This window comes from Anabas testudineus, chromosome 9, assembly GCF_900324465.2.
Source record: "Anabas testudineus chromosome 9, fAnaTes1.2, whole genome shotgun sequence".
Lineage (NCBI taxonomy): Eukaryota > Metazoa > Chordata > Actinopteri > Anabantiformes > Anabantidae > Anabas > Anabas testudineus.
The window spans coordinates 5967756-5991798 of NC_046618.1; the positions used below are offsets into that span (position 1 = coordinate 5967756).

General features: G+C 40.4%; 2 protein-coding genes across 5 annotated transcripts in view; one reads left to right on the top strand and one right to left on the bottom strand.

Annotated features, from left to right (window-relative positions):
• Positions 1-1767: 1767 nt before the first annotated feature.
• neflb (neurofilament, light polypeptide b) lies at positions 1768-4426 on the bottom strand. The gene is made up of 4 exons (XM_026343670.1): positions 3353-4426; positions 2992-3116; positions 2444-2847; positions 1768-2351 (listed from the first exon to the last, which is right to left on the bottom strand). The coding sequence occupies exons 1-4, from the start codon at positions 4421-4423 to the stop codon at positions 2158-2160; spliced, it is 1794 nt and encodes a 597-aa protein (XP_026199455.1). The 5' UTR covers positions 4424-4426; the 3' UTR covers positions 1768-2157.
• A 1130-nt stretch (positions 4427-5556) lies between these two features.
• cabin1 (calcineurin binding protein 1) overlaps positions 5557-24043 on the top strand; it is a 36720-nt gene continuing 18233 nt past the window's right edge. The window contains exons 1-30 of one of the 4 annotated variants that reach the window (XM_026344329.1): positions 5557-5724; positions 6393-6451; positions 6605-6697; positions 6807-6920; positions 7269-7403; positions 7543-7723; positions 7827-7956; positions 8071-8220; positions 8532-8836; positions 8976-9284; positions 9373-9590; positions 9985-10057; positions 10482-10669; positions 10768-10905; positions 11157-11345; positions 11438-11680; positions 11796-11949; positions 12040-12155; positions 12335-12496; positions 13517-13723; positions 13888-14033; positions 14140-14401; positions 14630-14800; positions 17137-17226; positions 17391-17551; positions 17648-17859; positions 20109-20174; positions 20913-21092; positions 21266-21660; positions 22922-23035. In XM_026344329.1, the coding sequence (XP_026200114.1) occupies positions 6449-6451; positions 6605-6697; positions 6807-6920; positions 7269-7403; positions 7543-7723; positions 7827-7956; positions 8071-8220; positions 8532-8836; positions 8976-9284; positions 9373-9590; positions 9985-10057; positions 10482-10669; positions 10768-10905; positions 11157-11345; positions 11438-11680; positions 11796-11949; positions 12040-12155; positions 12335-12496; positions 13517-13723; positions 13888-14033; positions 14140-14401; positions 14630-14800; positions 17137-17226; positions 17391-17551; positions 17648-17859; positions 20109-20174; positions 20913-21092; positions 21266-21660; positions 22922-23035 (4905 nt within the window). In that variant the 5' untranslated portion in view covers positions 5557-5724; positions 6393-6448. The remainder of the gene's footprint in view (positions 5725-6392; positions 6452-6604; positions 6698-6806; positions 6921-7268; positions 7404-7542; positions 7724-7826; positions 7957-8070; positions 8221-8531; positions 8837-8975; positions 9285-9372; positions 9591-9984; positions 10058-10481; positions 10670-10767; positions 10906-11156; positions 11346-11437; positions 11681-11795; positions 11950-12039; positions 12156-12334; positions 12497-13516; positions 13724-13887; positions 14034-14139; positions 14402-14629; positions 14801-17136; positions 17227-17390; positions 17552-17647; positions 17860-20108; positions 20175-20912; positions 21093-21265; positions 21661-22921; positions 23036-24043) is intronic. The other 3 variants (XM_026344331.1, XM_026344330.1, XM_026344332.1) reach the window with 3 other exon arrangements.

Below are 24043 nucleotides of genomic sequence, written 5' to 3' on the forward strand. Positions count from 1 at the left end.
ATGGTTCTCCCTCCCTCTGACATAGTGCATGCTCACAAAAGAGAGACACTTGGAAGATTTATATTCCAGTTTTTTCATAGCCCAAATGTGACAGATGAAACCAGGGCTGAAACTCAATATCTGAAAGATGAAATAGTCTAAAAAATAATACAGCGTTGCTTTGAGATGCTACATTTTTGGGGAGTGTGGGTCCCACAATGCCCTGAGACACCTCATGTGCACACACAAAGCCCTGCAAGCCTCCCCTTGCTACAGCATATGTGACACAAGTGATACATATGAGAACCTGAGAGAATCTCTTTGTATCCCGCTGGTGGTTTACAGTATTTATAGTGAAGAGCTCTTTCACTGCTTCAGCACTTTCTCCGCATGCGGTTTGTGTATTAAATCCAGCCAATACAATATATAATTAGTACACTTAATCGATAAGCAAACCTTTACAGTATTGCTGTCTCTTCGAGTGGTGAGAGGTGTAAGCCAAATTCATTACAAGTAGAATTTCTGATGATTAAACAGAGTGCTTCATTAGACTGGCTGTAGTTTTAATGTAGAAACTGAGAGAAACAGAAGGAGGACAATAATGTAGTCTATAGCTCAGGGCAGGGTAGCATGAGGACAAGGAGGATGGAGAGGGAGAGCAGAGGGGTACTGCATATTGTCCTGAGCATTGCTTTAACAGCCAAACTTTTAGCTTTTAGCAAAACTGAATAGACCATGTGCCACATGAATAAAAAGTCATGTGTCCATGTTACATATCTTAGGCCTAATATTATCATGCAGTATTTAAAGTGTGCATCAGATACCTCAAATGTTCCACTCAAGTCTGTGTTTGTCTAAATGTGCGTGAGATAAGAAGACTAGAGAACTAATGGAGTGTGTTTAGGGTCCACTTTTATGAAGGGGATTGCATCTGTGCAGATAAAGGATGACCCTGGCCTCCCCACCTCCTTGCTAGGTAAAAAACAGTCTGTCCTCCATCAAGGTTTAGTGCAGTGAGATATTTCTTTTTCTGTCTCCTTGATTCCTCCTCAGTCTCCCTCTCCCTAATAAAATAATGAAATTGCTCTCTCCCTTCCTCTCTTTCTCGCTGTCCTGCTTGAGTTGACACTTGGCCAGATTCCTTGGTGCAGCTGAGTCATAAAGGTTTCAGTGCACTCTGATTTATGGACAGTGATGTGGGTGAGGGTGAGGCAGCAGGAAAAACACTGGTGTCAGCTCACTGATCACACAGAGACTGTAGGCACATCAGAACAGAGACAACCTGCTGACTTGAGATGAAGACAAAAAAGACACTGTAACTTCAATATTTAACAAGAAAAAATGAATGATGTTCCACTAGCAGGCGATGCTGATGATGTGAAGGTTGATACTGTCTGATAACCTCATGTGTTTTTTCACTGATGGAAAGACCTTAAACAATCCTGACTTGCTGACTTGCTGTTTTGCTCCAGCCCCTCCAGTCAATTGTGATTTATCAAGGGCTCTTTAGCTGCCATATGTACTTTTACCATTAACCTCCATTAACATTCCAGTGGGAAGAGAACATTTAGTTTTAAAGCCAGAATAAGAAAAGGAGCCCCAGGCAAATTAACAAGTAAAAAATCTCAATCCTGGCTTGTGAAAGTAAGTAGAATAACCTAAAAGCTGAATATCATTTTTTACTAATGCGTGCTAAATGTTGTTTGATTTGTCATTTCATTGAAAGTATTCCTGTTTATAAGTACAAATGAAAAGCCCGGAGCCAGCTCTAGGTTGACAAGGCTTCAAGGCTTTATTGAAGATCATTGCAGCACATTGTGGACTTAAAGCACTCAGTGGAGACCTGAAGTAAGGCATTTCAAAGTCGGTATTGCACGTACAGACATACAGGCATGTTTCGGTGGCAGTAAAGCACACAGGTGTTTGCAAACAAATCTTCACAATGCAGAATTTCTTTTCTAGACATGGTATCTAGCTTTTAAATAGTTTAATTCCTTTGCTGGGACATCGTGCACGTGGGCATACGTGTTAGGCACGTTGATCATACAGAAGCTACATTCAGCAATACTTATTTTCAAAAGATCAGTTGGTTTGAATAAGACATCAAGAAATCTCGGTATGTTGAGCACCAGAGATCATTCAGCTACAAGCTAGCAGGTATTTATAAAGCATGAAAATTTAAACTTTTTTATCTGATGTTTTTTCATCTTTGTCTTCAGCCTCCACCTCCTCTCCTTCGCCAGCTTCTTCGTCCTCCCCCTTCTCACCCTCTGCATCACCCTCTTCTTCTTTCTGCTGTGCGTCGTGCTCTTCTTGAGCTTGGGTCTCATCTCCTCCTTCCTCTTGTTTTTCTCCATCTTCTGCTTCACCCTCTTCAGTTCCAAAATCAATGAGGAAAGATGAAAGACAATAATTTACTGCTACACACATGCACATATTAATTAAACAAAATGACCACACTAACCTTCTCCATCTGCTTCTTCCTCTCCCTCTTCTTGTTTTTCCTCCTCCTTTTCTTCCACCTCCTCCTCTTCCTGGCCCTCTTCTCCCTGCTCTTCCTCGTCCTCTCCTTCCTTCTCTTCCTCTTGCTCCTGATCCTCCTCCTCCTTCTCTTCCTCTTCCACCTGCTCTTCCTCCTCCTCTTGAGGAGGGCTAGCCTCTGCTTGCTGTGCCTGGCTTGCAGAAATTGTCTCCTCTGTGGAGAGTGATGAAGTATACAAGCGAGAGCTCAGCAGGTACGGCACTGCAGACTGCATGGAGACGTGTGTTCTTCCATAGGCTGGAGCAGCATACATGGCTTGGGAGTAAACCATGGCAGAGCCCGGTCCTGCCACACTTAAACGGCTCTCTTCTCCTTCAAGGAGCTTCCTGTGACAAGAAACACAACAAGAAACACATTTTCATTATATCTTTTTAATTTTACATTATTATATATGGCACTCAGTACAAACACAAACTATAATAAAGTAAGCAAAACATGGCAAAGAATCAATTAATGATTAAATTACTTACCTGTAAGCTGCAATTTCAATATCCAAGGCCATCTTCACATTCAGCAGGTCCTGATAATCTTTCAAGTAGCGAGCCATGTCGCTCTTGTTTGCTCTCAGCTCTTCCTCCAGTTGACTTATTGTATCCTGTATAGAAACAAAATAAATGTGTTAGTGGCATATTAGTTAGAACATAGTGGATGTACATAGTATCTAATCTAATCTTTGGGGTGTCATGCTCTAAAACTGGCCACAAGGCTGTAACACTCATCTCAATTTCCATTCACCATCTTTATTTATTTTTAAATTATTTTTATCATAGAAAGAAATGTAGGGACACAGGCAACACTGCCCCTTTACTTCAGTGTCTTTCTGTTTCTGACCTGCAGTGCAGAGATCTCAGCACTTTGTTTAGCTTCCACCTCCTGTAGTTGGTTTTCCAGAGCTTGGTTCATCTCCTGGCAGGCATCAATCTCCAGCGTCTTGGCTTTGAGGAGCCGGCGGTATTCTCCAGCCTCATCTTTGACATTTCTTGCACTTTCAGTGTTGAGAGCAGCACCTACTGTCATCACATTCATCTTGTTACAGAACCACTCTTCAGCTGACTGGAGGTTGCGTTGGGCCAGCTTCTCATACTGCACTCGGATGTCGCGAAGAGCAACAGATAGGTCAGGTTTAGTGACCTCCATCTCTACTGACACCTCTGCACTGTACTGTATTTGGGTCTGCAGCTCTGCAATTTCACTCTCACACAGACGCTTCAGGAAGGCCAGCTCATCCAGCAGAGTACCAACTCTTTTCTCAAGTTCAGCCTGACCCAGTGCAGCTTCATCTGCACCCTTTCTAGCATCCATTAGCCTCCCCTCTGCCTCCTCTCTGCCAAGCACTTCCTCCTCATAGCGCTTTTGCAGGTTCCTCAGCACATCATCCATTCGATCCCTGTGATCTTGGGCTGCTTCTTTCTCGTGGCGGGCCTCTTCTACAGCAGCACGAAGCTGGCGGATCTCATGCTCATACAGGGCCTGTAGATTGGATGGCTCTGCATTCCTCTGCCTGAGCAGTAGCAGTTCAGTCTCCAGCAACTTGTTCTGCTGCTCCAGTTCATGGACCCGCTCAATGAAGCTTGCAAAGCGGTCATTCAGGTCCTGCAGCTCAGCCTTCTCCTGGGTCCTTATTGCTTTGAACTCAGAACTGACCTGGGCTGCTTGGTCAAGGCGTAGCTCAGTAGCAGCTGCAAGCACTGGAGCAGACAGCACAGAGGAGTAGGTGGAAGTAGCTCGAGTTTGCGCTGGATAAATTCTGCGTGAGGATGCATAGGAAGCTATTGGGGCAGAATGACTGAAACAGGCAGACCTAGATCCTATTCCTCCACCGGCTCCATATCCTGTACTGCGCACAACTACTCTCCTCTTGTAAGTAGAAGGGTAGTAAGGGTCAAAGCCAGTGGAAGTCATGCCTTGAGAGATGGGCTACTCTATGTCTAGCAATATAGCTGGGTTGACTGCATAGTGGGTCTGCATTACCCTGACTTATATAGAGCCAGTAATGACTGTGACGTAAGCTTTTTTTTTGCCGGTATGCTGACAGAATGAATTGATAATGGTCCAGGCTGCTAGTCTCAGCCAAGACAGAGACTGGGTGGGGTGAGGAGTGTAGGAGGGTGGAGGAGGATTGGAATAAGCAGCAAGGGACTGCAACAGACAGGGTCACTGAGGATAAAAACAGTATCTGTTACTTGTAAAAACTGCAGAACTTGTTACAAATGGCCACTGTAAAGCATGACACATACATAATTTATCTGTATTGATGGAAGGGGAAATAAAACCTTCTAAAATGGCACTGGGTGGTATCATTTGTCTACTGTACAAAAAAAGAGCATTAATTATTATGATATTGTGAGTATAATGGATAAATATATTAGAATATGAACAAAAATGTAACCGTCTGAAAGATCCCATGATTGAAAAATATCACCTCAATGTCAGACATTTTACATTATTATGATAAAGGTTTGCCATCTAGTGGTTGTCTGTTTACCATACACCTTACAAATGCAAACTATGAAACTGAAAAAGATTATGTAGATTATGATGTAGGAGAAATGTAGTACGTATGGTAATTGTCTACACAAAGTGCTTATAAATAAACCTACTGTTTTTGAGACTGGCAATGGTTTGCCCTGCAGTAGAAACAGGGTATGGAATCTGTTGTCGCATGATTGAAATTAATAATACTGTTGGTTTAACTTATGAGAAAAAAAGGTTTGGCTGAAGAAAATACTAGTGAATATTATATTTTTCTGCAATGGTTACACTGACATGATTCACTTTGTTATTTAACTACTACAACATTATGTGGTGAGACCGTTTTACGTAATTTAAAAGTGTATCCGCCATATTAATAGCTAAAGTCTAACTATGCTTGTCATATTGTTATTTCTAATTATAATTTGCCTGGGAGGTAAGTTACGTTTGTTGAGGTGATTTCACTTAAAATCACACTCTGTGATTGGACACATAAATACGCCCACACAACTTATTGACCAATGAGTGACGAGGTTACTGACTGGCGGGTAGCAAATGTCGTTCTGTGACGCAGGCGCTCCTAACGTTGACAACAACAAAGGATGATGGATAAATGAAGTTTACAACTTGCTTTGTGCTTCATGTCCACTCATGATCGCAGTGTTGGAAGGTTCGCTGTCTTGCTGCATTGTTACCAACGTTAACACACGTAGTTAAAACGATTATGAACGGTAAGCCTCCCTGCTTTGCAAGTGATGGTCACCCGGTGAAACACTGTTAGCTAACCTAGCCTAGCATTAGTTAGCTAGGTGTCTGATAAACGTTACATCAGCTAGCTGAGGCAATAATTTGCTGTTACCTGCTGAACTTGTTTGTTAAAACCTAGGGAAAATATATTCACCACCTTCTGTCCGGAGTTTTGCTTGTGTTATAAGCCAGTGAAGCATCACTCAGGGTACTGTGCCTTATTGCCCCAACACAGAGCTACGCTACCCAGGCTGGGTTTTGAGTGGCATTTGGCTAAGGCTAGCTAATCACTCCCGTTCCTCTAGCCCCTTCTAGTATAGTGTAGACGATAACTGTCTAACACTGTATAAGGTTTCCCTGCTTTTTAAAGTTAGGTCGAGCTGGGCTTTATTTAATCAGAGCACCACATGCAATCAGCAATATACACATTGAATAATAGACGACGTCTTGTAGACGACTGGCACTTAATTACTAATTAAAAGGTTGTGTAAAGCGAGTCTTTATAGGTGGTTGTCGAGAGATGGGCCGTACAATACATTTTTTTTGTATGTTTTCTCACCAAACATCAACACCTTCAACACTGCATTTACTTGTTTTTGTTGTCTTCTTCGCTTGATCTCTATTTGCCTCCCCGACATGTAACGTTATATAGATCATACGAAAAGCTGCAGGCCCTGAAGGTGGAAGGTCTACTTTCCAGCTATTAGGATGGTAAGACTTAATATCGTCGATTGTATCTTTAATGTCTGTTTTGGCTGGCTTATCAATACTTCTTGTGAATGTGCACACTGATATGCTTCCATTAGCTGTCCTTGATGTGTTACCCAAAGGTTATGGTTGGTTTTTCTGCATTGTTCTGTACAGATTCGCATAGCAGCTCTAAATGCTGCTGCAACAGCTGCAGATGAGTCTGAAGACCCATTGAAAACTAACAAGAGTCAGACGAAAGAGGCCCAGGTACAGAGTTTACTGTAACGATTGAGAAATATGTGACATCTTCACTGATGTCATGTCATTACTTTTCACATTATAATTTAAAATGTTGTCACCTTTGTTTTATCCATAGGAAGCAGAGGCTTTTGCTCTATATCATAAAGCTTTAGATCTTCAAAAACATGACAAATTTGAAGAGTCTGCCAAGGCTTATCATGAGCTCCTCAAAACTCCACTGCTCAAAGAGGTAAATATTTGATACAATTTGAGTCATGTCACTGTTGTCAAAAATCTTTAATTTGATGACATAGATCTAAAATCTAAAATTCAGTGTATCTGGGATGTACTACAGATCAGTGCTCTCACATAATCACAGCAATAAAGCCCATTAAGTTTTGATATTATCTGCTAGTGCTGAATACCTTTTTCTCTAATTGCATCAGCGTTCTTTGACTAAAATTCAGTTTATGTGACAAAATTATTTTCACTGATTTAATAAAATGTTCAGTATGCGTCGTGCTTTTATGTTCAAGAAGCACAATACTGTGTTATATTGTGTTTGGTGTCACCAGTAATGTATCCTTTAAATTCTTAGGCCATGCCCTCAGATGACCAGAGAGTGGGTCTCAAGCATCCTGGACTGATGCTGAAATATTCTACTTTTAAAAACTTGGCTAGTATGGCTGCATCACGGGATGACCTGGAGACTGCTATGGAGTTTTATTTGGAGGTAGAACAATACAACAGTGCCAGTCTATTATCCTTGGGAATGGCACCAAATAAGACAAAAAAAATGCGTCTTTTAAATTCATCTGCATAACACTATGGCAAGTGTTCATACAATTTTTTCTTCTCTGTTCCTTTATTAGGCAGTAATGTTGGATTCCACTGACGTCAACATGTGGTATAAAATTGGTCAGGTGGCTGTGCGACTGGTGCGCATTCCCCTTGCTCGACATGCCTTTGAGGAGGGATTGCACTGTAACCCAGACCACTGGCCGTGCCTGGACAACCTTATAACTATTCTTTACACACTAAGTGACTACACCTGTATGTAATACATCATCATAAGCTTTTTATCCTGTGTCATTGTCAATGTGAGAGTTAAAGTAGAGAAGTAATTGGAAGAAATCATATGCAAACATTTTTCCAGGCTGTCTGTACTTCATCGCCAAGGCCCTAGAGAAGGATCATTGTTACACTAAAGGCCTGGTGTTAAAGGAAAAAATATTTGAAGAGCAGCCCTGTCTGAAGAGAGACACATTGCAAATGTTCATGAAATGGTAAAAAGCAGTTTACTTTTGCCTCCTCATCTTAGAATGTGCTTGTGCTGCAGCTTCACAGTTTCACATCGCTGACAAACCCCTGTGTCGTTGTATGGTGTGGTCCATTTACAGCAATATGTCTATCCACTATGTGGAAGTGGAGGAAGAGGAACGCAATACCATTGTGGAAGAGGCACTGGAGATAAGAAAGCGCAGACAGGCTCTCTCCCACTGTGAACCAAAACCTGACCTTGTCCTGATTCAGCCCATTCGCTGCCTCTCGTGAGTGATGTGCTGCTGTGTTTGATGGTCTTGTGTCTAGGTGGTTTCATTTAAATTAGCTCATCTCTTTTGAATAATAATTAAAAAAATATATATATGTGTCAGGATTTGTGCATCTTTATGTGCCTTTCTGAGGATAGGCCAGCTAATACTCATGCAGATCTAGAACATAAAAAAAAAAAAAAGGATATACTACATTAATATGAACTTAACTTATTCTGTTTTTTGTTTGTTTTGCTATTTGTATCCCTTTTTAACACACTAATCTAATGGAATGTTAATTAAATGTTTTTGTTTTTTTTTTATCTTAGATGGAAGCATGTGGGGGAAAGTCTTCTCGCGATGTACAGACATCAGACCACATGTGAGCCACCTCGGCCGAGTCTTGGCCGCAGAATTGACTTGTCAGAGTACCGTGACCCACACTTCCTCCAGAACCTCCCCCAACCCAGCAGCCCGGTCAGTTTAGGCCAGACCACCGTGCTGAGCAGCAGCCCTAGTTCATCCTTGCCACCAGTGTCCTTGCCTGAGCCAGCAGTGTTACCCCAACCATGCACTCAACCTCTGATTACACCCAGTCAAACCACTGTGGAGATCAGTTCTGCTCCACTTGTCGGTTAGTTGTTGATGAGAAATATATCCTCTTTTTGCCTATTCATGATATTCGAGAATTCTAGTAGTATTAGCTTATTAAACTATGAAAGCAACTGTATAGTCAGCATTCTGTAAAAAGTTTGTCTGTTTTATGTTCACAGCTACAGCCATGGAGGTTTCTCTCACCGACAAAGTGAAGAAAGCTCCGAAAAGGAAACGCGTGATTGAAGATAGTGGAGAGACCGCCAAGCGACGCTCAGCACGTGTTCGGAACACAAAATGCAAGAAGGAGGAGAAGATTGATTTTCAGGAGCTGCTTTTTAAGTACCTACCTTCCAGGCTAAAAAAGTTTGACCCGGATGATGATGAGAGTCTGAGTAATCTTGGAACACAGTGTGAAGGGAAAGAGGACATACAGCCTTTGCATGGGAGTTGTTTGCCTGTTGATTCAGTTGAATACATGGAATCTGGTATGTTGTGTATTAGGTATTTACTATGCATGCCTGTGGCATCACACCATTTCAGTTATCTTAACAAACTGTGCATTCTCTTGTATAGAACAACAAGATGTCCACAACTTTCTACTCAATAATATGACCAATGGTGGCATACTGGACCTTATGATGCGCTATCTGAAAGCAGTGTGTCAGAACTTCATGGAGGAGTGGCCTCAAGGGCTCACTGCTGTGGTACTGGATGTCTATCAGATGTGGAGGAAACATAGTGGTGGTCTTCCTAACCCTCTGCTTCGGGACTGCAGCAACCAACACATCCGGGTATGTGACAAGAAAACTGGTTAAGTTTCTTGATTACATGAATTGTAATTAGATTGCAGATGTTAATTGTTTTAGAATGATTTCCTGTGAGCCAGAGACTCGCTGGACAGAAAATATTGCTCCCTGCAACATTCAATCAGGGAAAAAATCCTTAACTATAATTATTTCAACAGGTTCACTTTGGTGTTGTGCATCTTAATAATTTTTGTTTTGTGTAAAAATGAAAACTGTGAAAAAAATTGTGTTATTTTAGCAAATGTCTTCACGTCCGTCCAGGGTCTAGTAGGTTTAAATATTCTCAAATTGGAACCAGGGGTTTAACTGTAGTGTTTCATCATTATTGGTTTTGCATTTTGAACCCACTCTGATGTGTTTATATCTGCTACATGTGTAGGAGATGTTGGCAATGAGCTTAGCATGCATGGAGTTGAAGCTGGAGCAGTGGTTACACAAAAAAGGGAAGACTTGTAAGTACTAGTTTACTAACCATTAAGATTCCTGTTTTCTGTTTTAAATGTTGTATGGCATTTCTCAATTTTTATTTACCTAAATGTGCAAAAATTGTTGTGATTTAATTTCAAATTGCAATCTCTGGCCCGAAGGGGGCACTGCAGTTACACTTTTGAGAATGATATACAGAATTTGTAAAAGGAATTTAATGGGAGCAGCATTTTTTCCTTTACCATTACGCATGGCCCGAGTTCAGTTCTCCATATATTGAGAGCCAGTCAAAGCTAATTAATGTTCATATGTTAATAAATTGACAACAGGCCAAAATTAAACCCGTCTGTTCCTTAACTTCAGTTTCAGGAGTCACATTCTCCCAGTGCAATCTTTATTGATAATTTCTCATGACTTGTATAATAAATTGGAGTTTTTTTCCTTATATAGTGTCACCGAGAAGAAGCAGCATTGGTGCTAGCAATGATACAGCTGACTCAGAATTCCCTGGGCAGCATTTCCAGGGTGATATGTTACTCCTGGCATTAGGCTCATCCCAAAAGGACTTGTTTGAGAATGACTGGCTGGATGTTATGGTGCGTGTCTACTGGCTCAAGGCACGGTTCTTAGCCCTACAGGTAAAGTGAATATAAAATAAATGCTGACTTCTGCTTTTGAGTCCTTTACACCCAGTTATAACTAGTACTGTAAGTCTGTGTTTCTTAACTTCTGTCAGGGAGATATGGAATTGGCCCTGGAGAGCTACGATGTCTGTATAGGCCTGTTACAGAGCAAACCAAAGACCCCTGATGGGAAACATTACGCTATCAACCTGCCTAACTTACGTGCAGATGCAGTAATCTCTGTGGAGGAGGTCAGTGGACTGGTTGATAAAACAAATGTGTTTCATTGGTTTAAATATTGGTTCCAACATGTTATCAGAACTAATTTCTCAATATTACCATTCCAGCTTTTCTGTGGTAATACATTGAGTGTTATATATGCACAATAGAAAGTTTTGCTTAAAAAGATCAGCGTAATATAATATATTATATATAATATAATAACTTCAGCTGTAGCTGTTGATGTTGTGGGATTCACTTTGGTTTCGACGGTCGTTCACAGATTGACAAGAGGTTGAAGTCTCTGGAGCGTTGTCAGTCTTTGGAGGAGATCCAGCGTCTCTTTGAGTCTGCAGACTTTGAGTCTGTTGTGCGCTTGTTGCAGCCCACTCTTAATTACGGGAGCAGGAGTAAATCTCTGGAGTTTGTGAGCTCAGCACCAGAGCGGCCTGCTCAGCTGATGCTACTGCAGGTTAATTATGCTACATCAATTCAACCAATGTGTCTTTTGAAATGTGTGATGGTTGACACTTGTCATTATCCGAAATTACCCCGTTTCCATAGAATTCCCTGCTGAAGCTGCAAGACTACCAGCAGTGTTTCGAGTGCAGCGAAGTGGCTCTGAATGAAGCCCTGCAGCAGCTCAGCTCTGCTTCGAACACCTCTCCCCCAAGTAAGGAGGAGTGGGTCAGCATCATAAGAAAGTTGCTGGATGGCATTGAGGTCTGCTTCAACAAAGACTCTGAGCTTCTAAGCAAAGTTCCCCACTTCTCTAGTATGGCTCGACTGGCTAACAACCTGATTCAGGTTAGAAGAGAGCTAAAGATAACCCTGGTTGTCTGAAAGAAACAGTGAATATAATAATTAACCTAAAGCTTTTTTGATATTTAGATTTATTGTGTCATTGCTGTTGTGTTTTCAGCTGATTGATCTTAGCATGACCATTTCCGACGATCCCAAGGAGCCTTATTTCTTCTCAGTTTTGCCTTGGATTATCCTGTATCGCATTATTAAACACGAAGAGGCTGCTTTTAACTGTATGCTTCGACAGCATATATCAATAGGGGATGATGAAGGTTTGTTGATTCTTGTTTTAATGTCTTCAGTTTTACACTTCCTGTGTTGTCCTGGCAGTTGTTAGTGACCCCATCCCATCTCATTTTCAGATGATTCAGACACTCCTATGCTGCCCTCCTCCCTGATGCTTCTTAACACAGCACATGAGTATCTTGGCCGTCGCTCCTTGTGCTGCAACTCAGACGGTGCACTCCTTAAGTTCTTTGTAAGTTTCTTTGTAGACTTACGCTTATTGATTTTTTTATTGAAAGAAATTATTGAAGAAATTAATAATTATTCTATATTCATTGCTTCTTAAAACATTTATCTGAAACAGACTTTGTATTACTGTGAACCCATTTATAAAAGCCATTTCAATAATTTCATTTTTATGCTTTGTTGTAGGTTCGAGTTTTGGAAAAAGAGTTTGCTGCTCCCTCGAACAATGAATCTCACCCCTACAAAGAGGAGTTGGAGATGGCTTTGGAACAGTGCTTTTTCTGTCTATATGCCTACCCTAGTAAGAAGAGCAAGGCCCGCTACCTCGAGGACCACTCATCCCCTCAGGTCAAACACAGTAATACTAATACAAACTGGTATACCTGTATACCTCTTAAACACACTTGAAGGGAGAACTACAAACTTCCATAATAAGTTTATGTTGCACAATACCACACAATACGTCTCTGCCAGTTTGAGCCAAAATTTAACATTGTGATCATTGTTAAGGTTGAATTCGTGGTTTAATTGCTGTATTGGATCACACTAGATTGTACAGATGTACGTTATAAAGTGGACAGTGAGTGTAGTATTTAATTGAAAGTGTAAAAACACAACTCCAATTGTGACTGAGCTGGTAATTACTTGATAGCCAAATGCTGGTGAAGAGGCGGTGAAATAGTGAAGAGGTGGTGAAAATGGCTCAAAGCTTTATTTAATAGGTATGATTTCTCGTGTATATTGGCAAACCTACATAAATAGAGTGCTTGATGACGCATTAACCTCCACAACACAGAGGAAGTCTGCTTCATCCATTAATGTTGTTTTGTTGGCTTACAAGGTACACACGTTAAATAAATTGAGGCTGTGAAATGGCATTGATGTCATAATAGCATTAATTTGCCGAGTGGAAAATGTGAACCCATTTAGACAAACCACAAACATCATTCCCTGAAAATTCTAGTTTATAGTACTTTACTGTTTTATTTATAGTAAATATTTTGTGCACTCTTCTGTGTCTACTATGTGGAGTCTAACACAGTTAGTCCAGCATTTATTTGTTTTGATAACAATCATTCTTTGGGAATAGCTACATGTGACTTGACTACAAAAAATTTAAAATCTAGTAACTCTAATAATACCTTGCAAATTTAATCCCTGTGTGACTCATAGCACTGGGAGGCTTGACAGAACTTGGTCGCTTGTACTTTTTGTAATGTATGTGTCCCAGCACTAGGTGGGTGTCATTCCCTCTGTTCCTTTAGATAACTACCGTTCTAAACCTTGTTACCACTAATTTGCTCTGGTGCTTTTTGTTACACTCTTAACATAATGCAATATGACACTAATACTTTCTGTGTTTTACAGGTTGAACTGCTGTGGAGTGATGCCCTCTTCATGTTCCAGTATTTCAAACCTAAGTCACTGCCTGAGTTTGACAGCTATAAGACGAGCACAGTGTCTGCAGAGCTGGCCAATCTGCTGAGAAGGTTTGCTGGCATTGCTCCCTCAAGTGACACCCCAGTCCTCAGCATGGAAGAAGTGGCAGCCTATATTGAGGGCCTGTCAGAGAAGGTCAGTCAGTGGGTCGAGAGTGAATGTAGGGAGCATCAGTGAGCTAGACTATCTAAACAGTATCTTAATTTTTACTGTGTTTTTAAGTCTTGTTGTTCTTCCTTTATCACTTCACTTCTTGTAACTGTAACAGTTTAAGACATTTTTTATTTAATTTATTTCAGGCCCCATGCCTTCCTGAGGGCAGCGCTCCTCCACCTCTGATCATTAATGAGGTTTACTACCTGCTGGCCGATTACCATTTCAAGAACAAGGAGCAGTCCAAAGCCATAAAGTTCTATATGCATGACATCTGTGTATGGCCCAACAGGTAGCCTATTTCTGCTTATCAATGTTGGCAAATAACAGTGCCTTTATAGGGGTTTGTTTTGTTGTATTTTACATTACATCAAATTCAAAGATGTTCCTTTCCTCAGGTTTGACTCCTGGGCGGGTATGGCTTTAGCCCGAGCCAGTCGTATCCAGGAAAAGCTCAACTCCAATGAGCTGAAAAGTGACGTTCCTATATGGAAACACTCCCAGGCAGTACTTAACTGCTTTAAGAGGGCCCTGGAGATGGACAGCTCCAACTTGTCTTTGTGGATCGAGTATGGTACCATGTCTTATGCACTGCATTCATTTGCTTCTCGGCAGCTTAAGCAGTGGCGCAGCGAGCTGCCCCCAGAGGTAGTTAAACAGGTGAGGCCCCTGTCAACATGAGCAGTGTATCTGTATTCCCTGTCAGTTTATGTTAAGTCTATTGTTATGCTACATTTTCCACATATAAGCTATATAGATGTTACACAAATGTCACATGCTTGTTACGCATGTGAATTAGTTGTAGACTAAATTGATCTGTCGTGTTAAGCTCAATTAGGCATGAGGGCTCCACTGCATGTCTGTGTTTTGTGCTGTGTGTTGTTTTAGATGGAAGAAAGGAGAGATTCCATGTTGGAGACAGCGCTCCAGTGTTTCCAGAGTGCATCCCGTTGTGAGGGTGACAGTGATGAAGAAGAGTGGCTTATTCACTACATGCTGGGGAAGATAGCAGAGAAACGCAAGCGGCCTCCAACAGAATATCTGCAGTTTTACAAAAAGGTAAAGAACCTGTAATACTTAACCCTGCTCATACGTCTTAGCCAATGTTATGTGAAGAATATGGTGAATTATTTATCATTTAAAAATGAAATTTGATGTTGAGGATATCCACAGTGACTATTATATGGATTATAGTCCTTATGATCAGTTTAGGTTTGGTTAAGTCCTGCTCTCTTAAAGGGCAAATTACATGACTCACATTTAAAGGGTGATTTACAAAACAGCTCTTTCACAAGAATGCACATAATGCTATGTGACCTACATATAGATTTTGTAATTTTCTACACTTTTTCAAATTCATCCTGCTTCTGAAGTTGTATTTCATGATTATCCAAGCAGTGTTTATACAGTCTCCATTAATTGAGATTTAAAGAGGTGACTTTATACATGAGTACATTAGTGTAATAGACAAACATTCTTAAAAGTAAATTCATTAAAAAAGGACATTTTTAATTCAGTTGTCATCACGGAAACCGAGAAAATAAAATCTTGATTTAGAAAATAATTGGAATAATCCTTCAATACCAAGGTGATTGCAGGCATTTTTCTTGCACTCCCTGGAGTAGTTTTGTAATCCGCCTACAGAAAACAAAGATCACTGCCCTTCCACCCTCGCATTGTTCTTCCAAGAGAGAACAATGTATGGAGTTAGTCATAGTTCTGTTGTTCTGATTAGATGAGTGGGGGCAGATGAACCTGGAAGAAACATGGTGTCATGAAGGTCAGCAGAGGCTGAGTGGGGCAGTGTGAACGTAGTGAACCCTGATGTAGGCATACATATTGTCTTCTTCTAATTATTGCACTCATTTTGCATATTTAAGTTTAGATAGACAGAAGTGAAAGTTTTGCTCATTATTCTACACTTAATAATCCATATTGACAAAGTGAAAATGTTGAAAATGTATTAAGAATCATACACTGACATCTCATTTGTAGAAGCCCCTTTGGCAGCAATTACAGTTTTGATTCCTCTCAGATCTGCATCCGAGTGAGTTTGTTTTTCTGATTGTTTTTGTGCTGTTCATAGTGGCTGTTTTAGTTACATACATGATAACCAACCAGATGTGCACTCCATGTCCTCTTCTCACTTCTCACTGATCTTGAGGAAACGGCAATTGATACAAAGACAATATGGGTAGAACCTGGCAGAAATTCAGAGCAGAGTGAACAAACTTTGCCCCATGTGTTCTGATTATGGGAAACCTCTGGTTAAGGGTCAGTAAGTTCCTGTGGTCGAAAAGAGACTTGTCCTGAAGCCACACCCGCATTATCTTGACTGTATGCTTCAGGTCATTGTTGTGCTGAGAGGTGAACTGCTATCCCAGACTTAGGCTGTGTACACTTTTTAGCAGAACCTGGTGATTTCTCTCTATTTGGCTGCAGTCATCCATTTTTCAGGTTTGACCAGTCTTTCTAAAGCACTCGTTAGCACAATGCTGCCACTGTAGGACAATATTAACTAAGGATATAGTACTTTGTCAAGTCTCTAAACTGCATTCACTTTTCCCTCAATTACATCTTTTCCCTTCATTTAGTTTCATTTTGTGATAGAACTAGTGATGTGTAATGTGAAAATTTTCTAACAAGGAAAATTAGATGTCCTGTCTTCTAGACAATCGTGTGTGTGAGACATCTGCAAAGCAGAGTTATGTATCAAGACTGGGGGACCCCAATGACTTCTAGTTTGAGTGAGGAATGATTACTTAAGAGACTTGGGATGTACACACAGTATTTGGAGGTTCTGTTCAAAGGTTTCACTTTTTGTCTCATCAGACTTCAGAATCTTTTTCCTGAGTTCGTTAAACTCCAGATCGAGCTGCCATATGCCTTTTGTCTACCATAAAGGCCTGACTCCTTGAGTGTTATTGGTCATCCTTCTGGCAGCTCCTCCTAAAACCTATCCAGTAGACTTCTGAACTAATTTAGAGTGACTGGTTCTTTGCCATCTCCCAGATCTAGGCTGATCTTGACCAGAAGGGTTATGGTTGTACATTTCTTTAATTTCACAATTATAGAGGCCTCTGTGCTTCTGGGAACACTCAGAGCTTTAGCAATAGTGTTATATTCTTGCCATAGTCGATGCCTCACTACAGTTCATGGAGATTAGAAACATGATGCACCTAACTATGGTTTGGTGTGCCACAGTGTTTTGTTGTTTCCACTTGTCATTAAGGGTTATTGTACATAATGAGCAAAAACAGCATCAGTTTTTACCATTAAAAATTTAATTTACAAAAGAGTGTGAAAAACAAAAAGGGTTCTGAATGCTTTCTGAAGACATAGTGTTTTGCCAGATGTTTGCGTTGGGTTGTTGATTTTCTCATATTTGTTTGTAGGCTGCAAACTACCTGCATGAAGAGGCTGCTAGGTACCCTCGGAAAATCCATTACCATAATCCTCCTGACCTAGCTATGGAGGCCCTTGAGGTAAACTACCTGTGGCTGGTAGCTCACATAGTATCACATATCTAGATGTCTTGTCACATCAGTGTAGTGTTATGTAAGGTAACTGTCAGAAAGCATGTATATGGAACGAGGTTGTCCCTAAACCTGTGGATTATTAATCTTCTTTTTCTTATTTTATTTTCCAGTTGCATTTCCGTTTGAGTGCCACCATTCTGAAATTATTAGAATCTGGTTATTTTGATCTGGACCATGAGCTCTTGTTTAATTTGCTGGTTGAGGCAGCTACAGGGCCTTTTGCAAGGGGGGAAGAGAAAAGTATGCCAAGCATGCCAAGATCCCATGAAAAGTAAGCCTTGTCAATATAACTTAGCAAAAATAACTAAAAAGCATTTAAAGTTACGACCATCCATTAATTCTCAACACTGTTTATAATTCATTATAGGGAGAAGCCCCCCTCCATGATGGATGAAGACTTTAACTGCTCATCAGTTTGCATAGGGAATGTCCTGAGCTCCTCCCTCCCATCAGTTACCACCCCAGGTCTGACATCCCCTCCTTACGTGGCCACGCCGTTTGACCACGATTACGCCAAACGCAAAACACTCCGACGGCAGCAGTGGCAGCAGCAGCGGCATGAAGAGCAGCAGGCTGATGGTACAGTCCCAGTCCTAGACACTGTCTCTGGGGTTGGGCTCTTTGGCCTTTCTGCACAGGGACAGGAAGCCCACTGGGGAGTGCTCAGATTGCTAATCACCATGCTTAATGGCTTTGGTTTCAGTTACAATGATCCCCATGCACTGGGTGATTGGGATGTGGTGAAATGGGCAATATGGCTACTGATTATTTGACTAATTTGCTATGCCTGACAAAACAACAGTGCTGAATCAAATAGAAGTGAAGATTGAATTTTGCAGGGTGCATAAAGGCATGTGTGTATGTGTGGGCGTGTGTGTTTGTGTAATGGAATAACATCAATTTCTAGTCACTGCTTTGTTGCTGGTCTGATTTTTCTTTCCTTACCAATCATCTTGCCTCTCCTTATATGTTATAATTGTTTTGTTTTAACTTGCTTAGGCTTACAGCATCATGGAGACATCTGTGCCGTATTGCAGACTTGGACACTATTCAGCCTCCATCAATTTGTACCTCGACAAAAAGGCTGCCAATTCTCAGCAGTCCTGATTGTTGCTATTTTGTCTGCTAGTAGTAGTTAGCATTGTTTTGTTAGTTACAATGGTTACAAGTTTATCAGCATGCATCTCTCACCTAGTTTTAATCAGGTAATTTATTTTCATTAATCTCTTGTAAGAAACCCTTGAGTACAGCTGAAGCAATGAGAACAGACAAACCACCAAGTACATGTATTATACAAATAACATCAGAAACAATCTAATATCTCTAAAAAGGTACAAAATTAAATCGCACCTGGTCAGAAGCAATGTTTTATATGTTGATAGAAACCAGTGTTTTCAAGTTTACTTTTTCTCCACAGTGCATCAATAATAGACTGAAGTTATCATAATAGGTTTGTCTGAAATTAGCAAAAGTCTGACAACTTGGGGGTTCTCTCATACAAATAAAGATGCTAATTTCATGTTTTAGAACAGCTGAAGTACTCTCGCCAACAATTCTGATAAACAGGATTTTCATTGTTATTTAACCCACAAAGCAGTGTCTGGTTTTCTCATGATGCTCAAAAATCTTTTCTCTTTTTGATGCAGTAATGTGCTACATGTACATAATATGCTTTCGGTAATGTGCATCGCATACATTCTATACAATGAACATTATAGCTAGCCATTTTGATTCATGCACATTAATCATCTGTTATGTAAGCTCTTGTCTTGCAGTGACGCATTCGTACCTGTGTTAGAATTTAAGAGAAGATACTTTTGGTATGCCTGAGTAGGTTTTTGTCATATTTTATTGTGTCATGAAGACATCAGAATTAATTATGTTCAAAGTCTCTACAGGGTATTGTGAAACAGAAACTGAATGTTGTTTGGAGAACACAATCCTGGCCATTGCTCCCATATGAAAAATAATGTGACGTCTGTTCACCCACCCCATATGTCATGTTTAGCTTGAATGTGCAAATAACGCAGCCATATTGCCCACGTTGCCAGTTTTGTCACCCTTTCCAGATTCCTTCCTACCTACCTACCTGCCTGCTACCTCTTTGCCTGCTTGCTTTTACCACCTGCTTTGCCATTTAAATGCATGTAGTTCTAATGGGGTGAATGTCTTCACGACTGGACAAAGTTAGTCCTGTATCACAATCCACTAAATTGTCTGGTGTACCATGTGGTCTCATGTTATTTGAGCTTGGTGTGGGCTTAAATTGACAGAAAGTCAAACTGCCAGGAGATATTTCAAAATCTTGCCTGAATCCTATGTTTTGCTCTTTTCCACTAATTGGCCATAACTTTCAATTTTTGCCAATTAGTGTGAAAATGCCAAGTCAGGAGGAACATGGTTGGCCTGTGGTTGGCACACTCTGTGACTGAAGTCAGAAATTACCCCACCATGCACATGTTTGCTTGTAGGTGTCCAGTCTCTTTGGCTTGAGTCCTGCTTAAAGCACATTGAGGTGATAAGACTGTAAGACCTGATTCAGACATGCGCTTGATCAAATCTTTATCAGGAAAAATGCTCTATTTTATAATCTAATTTATCATCTACCAGAGATATTCTTTCTGACTTTTTACCATGTATTTACTTCCTGTTGCTAAATGTGTCTGAATCAGGTTCTACATTTTCAAGGAGAGTGGTATTAAATCTGTACCTCGTCTATCCGGAAAGATAAACTATTGATTTCTTTTTTTTAAGCCAATTGCAGATTATTCTTAAGGTGACGTTTTACATGTTTATATTTTAAAACCAGCTCCCCATATCTTCAACAGCCTCACCAGAGTTTGACCATGATTACTGCCTGCCCAGGTCTCCAATTTGGCTGGCTTCCCTGAATGGTACTGCTCTACCCACGAAACTCTTTAAGAGGCTATCATTTTAATCCAGTGTGTTCTTGCAGGAAGCACTGAATACACAGTTTTCAGTTTACATATTAAATACTACAGTACCATAGTAAGTTTGCTGTTAACTATTCACTGAATCGTAGTCCCATGTGTGCCCTATGTTATTCTCTGAAATAGCCAGAACTTGATTCTGTTATTTACAGTTCCCAGCCAAGGACCATTTATTTTTGCTGAGGCTGCACAACATGGCAATTAAGAGGAATGCTGGTATTTTGGTTCTGGACCACTTACAAAAACAAACCATCTCTCCTTCATAACAGTGTGTCATTAGTGATGCACTAATAAGGATTTGTGGCTCATGACCTATTTTTGTTTCATAATTATAATTTATTACACCCCCGTTACCCCACATTACAACAGGGAATGTTTGGCATTGAAAACAAGTCACCAACCAGTAGCTTGAAAGGCCCACACAGCATGCTGTTAAAGCATGCAATTACCCATCCTAGATAATTGGTTGAAACAATACAGTAATCTCAGTGTATTGACCATTGAAGACTATCCCACCTGAATAATAACTGTGTTACCAGTTTTTAGAAGCAGAATATGTGTATTTATCCATCATATTCCAAAAGACTAAAGTTATTTGTCCCTATCTGCAGCCATGCAACTGGCAGCATGACGTGTTTTTTTTTTTTTTTTTTTTTTCTTTTGTTGGTGTTCCATTGGCAGAGCGCAGTCAGGACAGTGAGGTGGTGATGCTCTCTGATTCCAACTCCACTCAGGATGCCTTCACAGATCCGACCAGCTCTCAAGACAGCAGCCACAAACCCGCTTCAGGGAAAACCAGTTCATCCTCATCAGAAAGTACAACTCCCGTAAAAGATGGGCAGCCTGCATCTGAGGACGCAGGTAAACAGTGATTCAGATAATGGAACTTATTTTTGACTGTAGTTACCTGTCCCACTACATTTAAATCAGTCAGCACATGCACATATGAATTGTAAAAAAATATACATGAGCTATACTATAAATGTGGTGTCTTGTTCACAGTCTTAAAGTTTTTGATTTAAATCTTACACCAGTGTCACGGGGAGACCATACCAACATCCAGACAGAAGAGAAAATTATCCAAGAAGTAGTAGAAGCTGTGGTGGTGACACTACCGGAGGCTCCATTCTCTAAGATTTCTGTGGACTCTTGTCCTAATCCGCTGATTGTCCCAGCGACGCCTCCAAAGCCAGCACCCTCTCAACAGGCTGCTCCTCAAACCCCAGCCAGCGAGGGCAAACGGAAGCCAGAGCCTCCCGCTGAGGTGATTGAGGTGCCCAAGGCCCTGCCTACTGAACGTTCCGATCAGAGGCGAATGCTGGTGGAAATGTGCGTCCGTGCTCTCTTCCTCTGCCTCAGCCGCTTCCCTCAACACTACAAGAGCCTCTATCGCCTGGCCTTCTTCTACACCAACAGCAAGACGCATCAGGTCAGACCATCCGAGTTAACTGATGGCACTAGTTCATTCTCATTTCATTTCAAAGGCCAAGTCATCCATTACACCCAAGCTATACACCTATAATCAGTGTCTCCTGCCATTAATGGTGACATTTACAGAAGATGAGTCTTACTAAGACTTCCTGCAATTTCCTCAAAAGTCACATGGACTGTTGGCATTGATTATTTTTGTGACAAGTATATAAGAGCTATGTTGGATATTTCGTATTTCTTGGATATTCATGTGGGCCTGTGAGCTCTGCAGTGATGCACAAGTTGCTGAAACAGCCTGTGTTGCCTATAAGGCTCTGTGGGCAGAGGTGTGTGTGGGTGGTAGCGCAGTGCTCTCTCAGCCAGTTTGGCACAGGGAAGTTGTGTCGAGCTTTACTGTGGTGGCATCCTTCTGTCAGCACTTTGCATGTTGAACCTTTTTTAATACAGCCTTTGTCCTTACTCACTTAGAAATGGAAAGGTCCTGTCTGTTTTCTATTTTACATTTTGTTAAATGTTCACTTACTTGAGAATACTGTATTATGGTAGTGTTCTAATGTACAAATATATTCTTAATAGCGTCTTCATTCTATATTTTATTAGTTAAAGAATTAAATTAATTTGAGGCTCATTTAAATGTAGGATAACTTTCGGTTTAGGCTTACAAAGCTGGCAAGGTATCTCTCAGCTTTTGCCTCCAGTGTGGTTTTTAGCAAGCTGCAAATGCACCCTGGCAGTGACTTGATAGCATAGTCACTTGATGTGATGCTGTTGACGCAGGTCGCTCAGCTGCCCTCACAGCTCATATTCAAAAAGCATCTCTGCTCCTTTTTGTTTTTAGGAAAATCTCACATCTCACATAGACTGGCCATCTTTATTTTCGCTCTAAAGATGGAAGGCGAAGAAGCCCTTTAATTTCGTTTTCATTTTGTTCATTTCAACTAGTAGGATTGTGAAAGATAAGACGAAGTGATATTAGCCATCTCTTCAGACGGAGCACTGGTACAGACACTGATTTGTGAGTCATCGTGCTGTGAAAAGCATTCTGCATTTTAGTGATTTGCGAATGAGCATAATTTTCTTTTTATCAGATATTAAACACTGCATGCAGAGATACATCTTGTGTTTATCTCTTCTCTGTTTTGAAGAAGGGGGTATCCCCTTGGTTTTCTCTTTAGTAATTCAACCGTGTTTTGTATATAAAAATTGACATAAAAATGTATGTGGGATCTTTTCATTTATTTATTTATTTCCCGAAACAGAACCTACAGTGGGCCCGAGATGTGTTGCTAGGAAGCAGTGTCCCATGGCAACAGCTGAAGCACATGCCAGCACAAGGACTTTTCTGTGAAAGAAACAAGACAAACCTGTTCAATGTAAGTCAGAGTTTAACATGCCTGCATGTTTTCTGGGTTTTCAGTTTTTTTTCCTCTTACGCTATATGTTGTTGCATCACCACGTGTCATATAATACATTTTAGTAACCTTTGTCATTACTGGATTTATTGACTCAAGGTAAGTCCAGTATTGTGTTAAAGAATTAGCATGGTGATAAAGATTAATTAACACATTAAATACCTTATATTATTGGCACATTAGTAGAAACTAGAGAATGGAAATAAACAAGGATTTGTTTGCTTTAGTCTTATTTCTGTTTAAGCAGAAAACGGAGTTCAAAATGATTTTGACAAAGAAACAATGTTTCAGCATCACTTAGCTGCCTGTATATCTGGGATTTCACTGAATTTCTTTATTTTACCCCACACAATATTTAAATAATAGCTTTAAAGGTCAATTTTATGTTTAAGAGAGATTTGTACTGGCAAATATTTAATAATCCAGCTTCAGTCAGTGTCGTGTTAATGAGTTACTGCAGGCATGGTATTACTTGGGTCAGCAGGAAAGTAGAATCTGATGACACTTCATATACAAGTTATTTTTGGTTGTTATTTATGTCACCACAATTTGACCTTTTCTAATTGCGACCATATATAAAAATGTTTGTCCATGAATCTACCCTACTTGAAATCTACCATACAAACTAAATGTGGCATTGTTTAGATCGTGTTGCTAGAGGCTGTTCAGTCAGTTTCAGTGCCATCAAACCTGTAGTACTTTGATATTTTTCATTACACATCAGCACTGAATGTCTAAAATTTTAAAGTTAAAAGTCTTAACTTTAACTTGCATGGTAGCAGCTAATGCAGAGACCCAGAAGAAGAAGCGCTGATAAGTGTCCTTGCGTTTTTCACAAATGGTCAAATAGTCTCTTATTAGGAAATAATGCTAAGTGTACTACAGTCAGGCTTACCCTTTTCAGATTTGCACACAGTTTACAAATTATATTATGCACATATTTCAGTCGGAAGCACAAAAATCTGTCCT

Bases quoted from the DNA above. Each gene is read 5' to 3' on its own strand.
- neflb (XM_026343670.1), bottom strand. From the start codon at position 4,423: ATGACTTCCACTGGCTTTGACCCTTACTACCCTTCTACTTACAAGAGG. The intron at 2,848-2,991 runs GTAAGTAATTTA...TTCTTGTCACAG, and splicing joins ATTGAAATTGCAGCTTACAG to GAAGCTCCTTGAAGGAGAAG. The intron at 2,352-2,443 runs GTTAGTGTGGTC...TTGGAACTGAAG, and splicing joins GGAAGAAGCAGATGGAGAAG to AGGGTGAAGCAGAAGATGGA.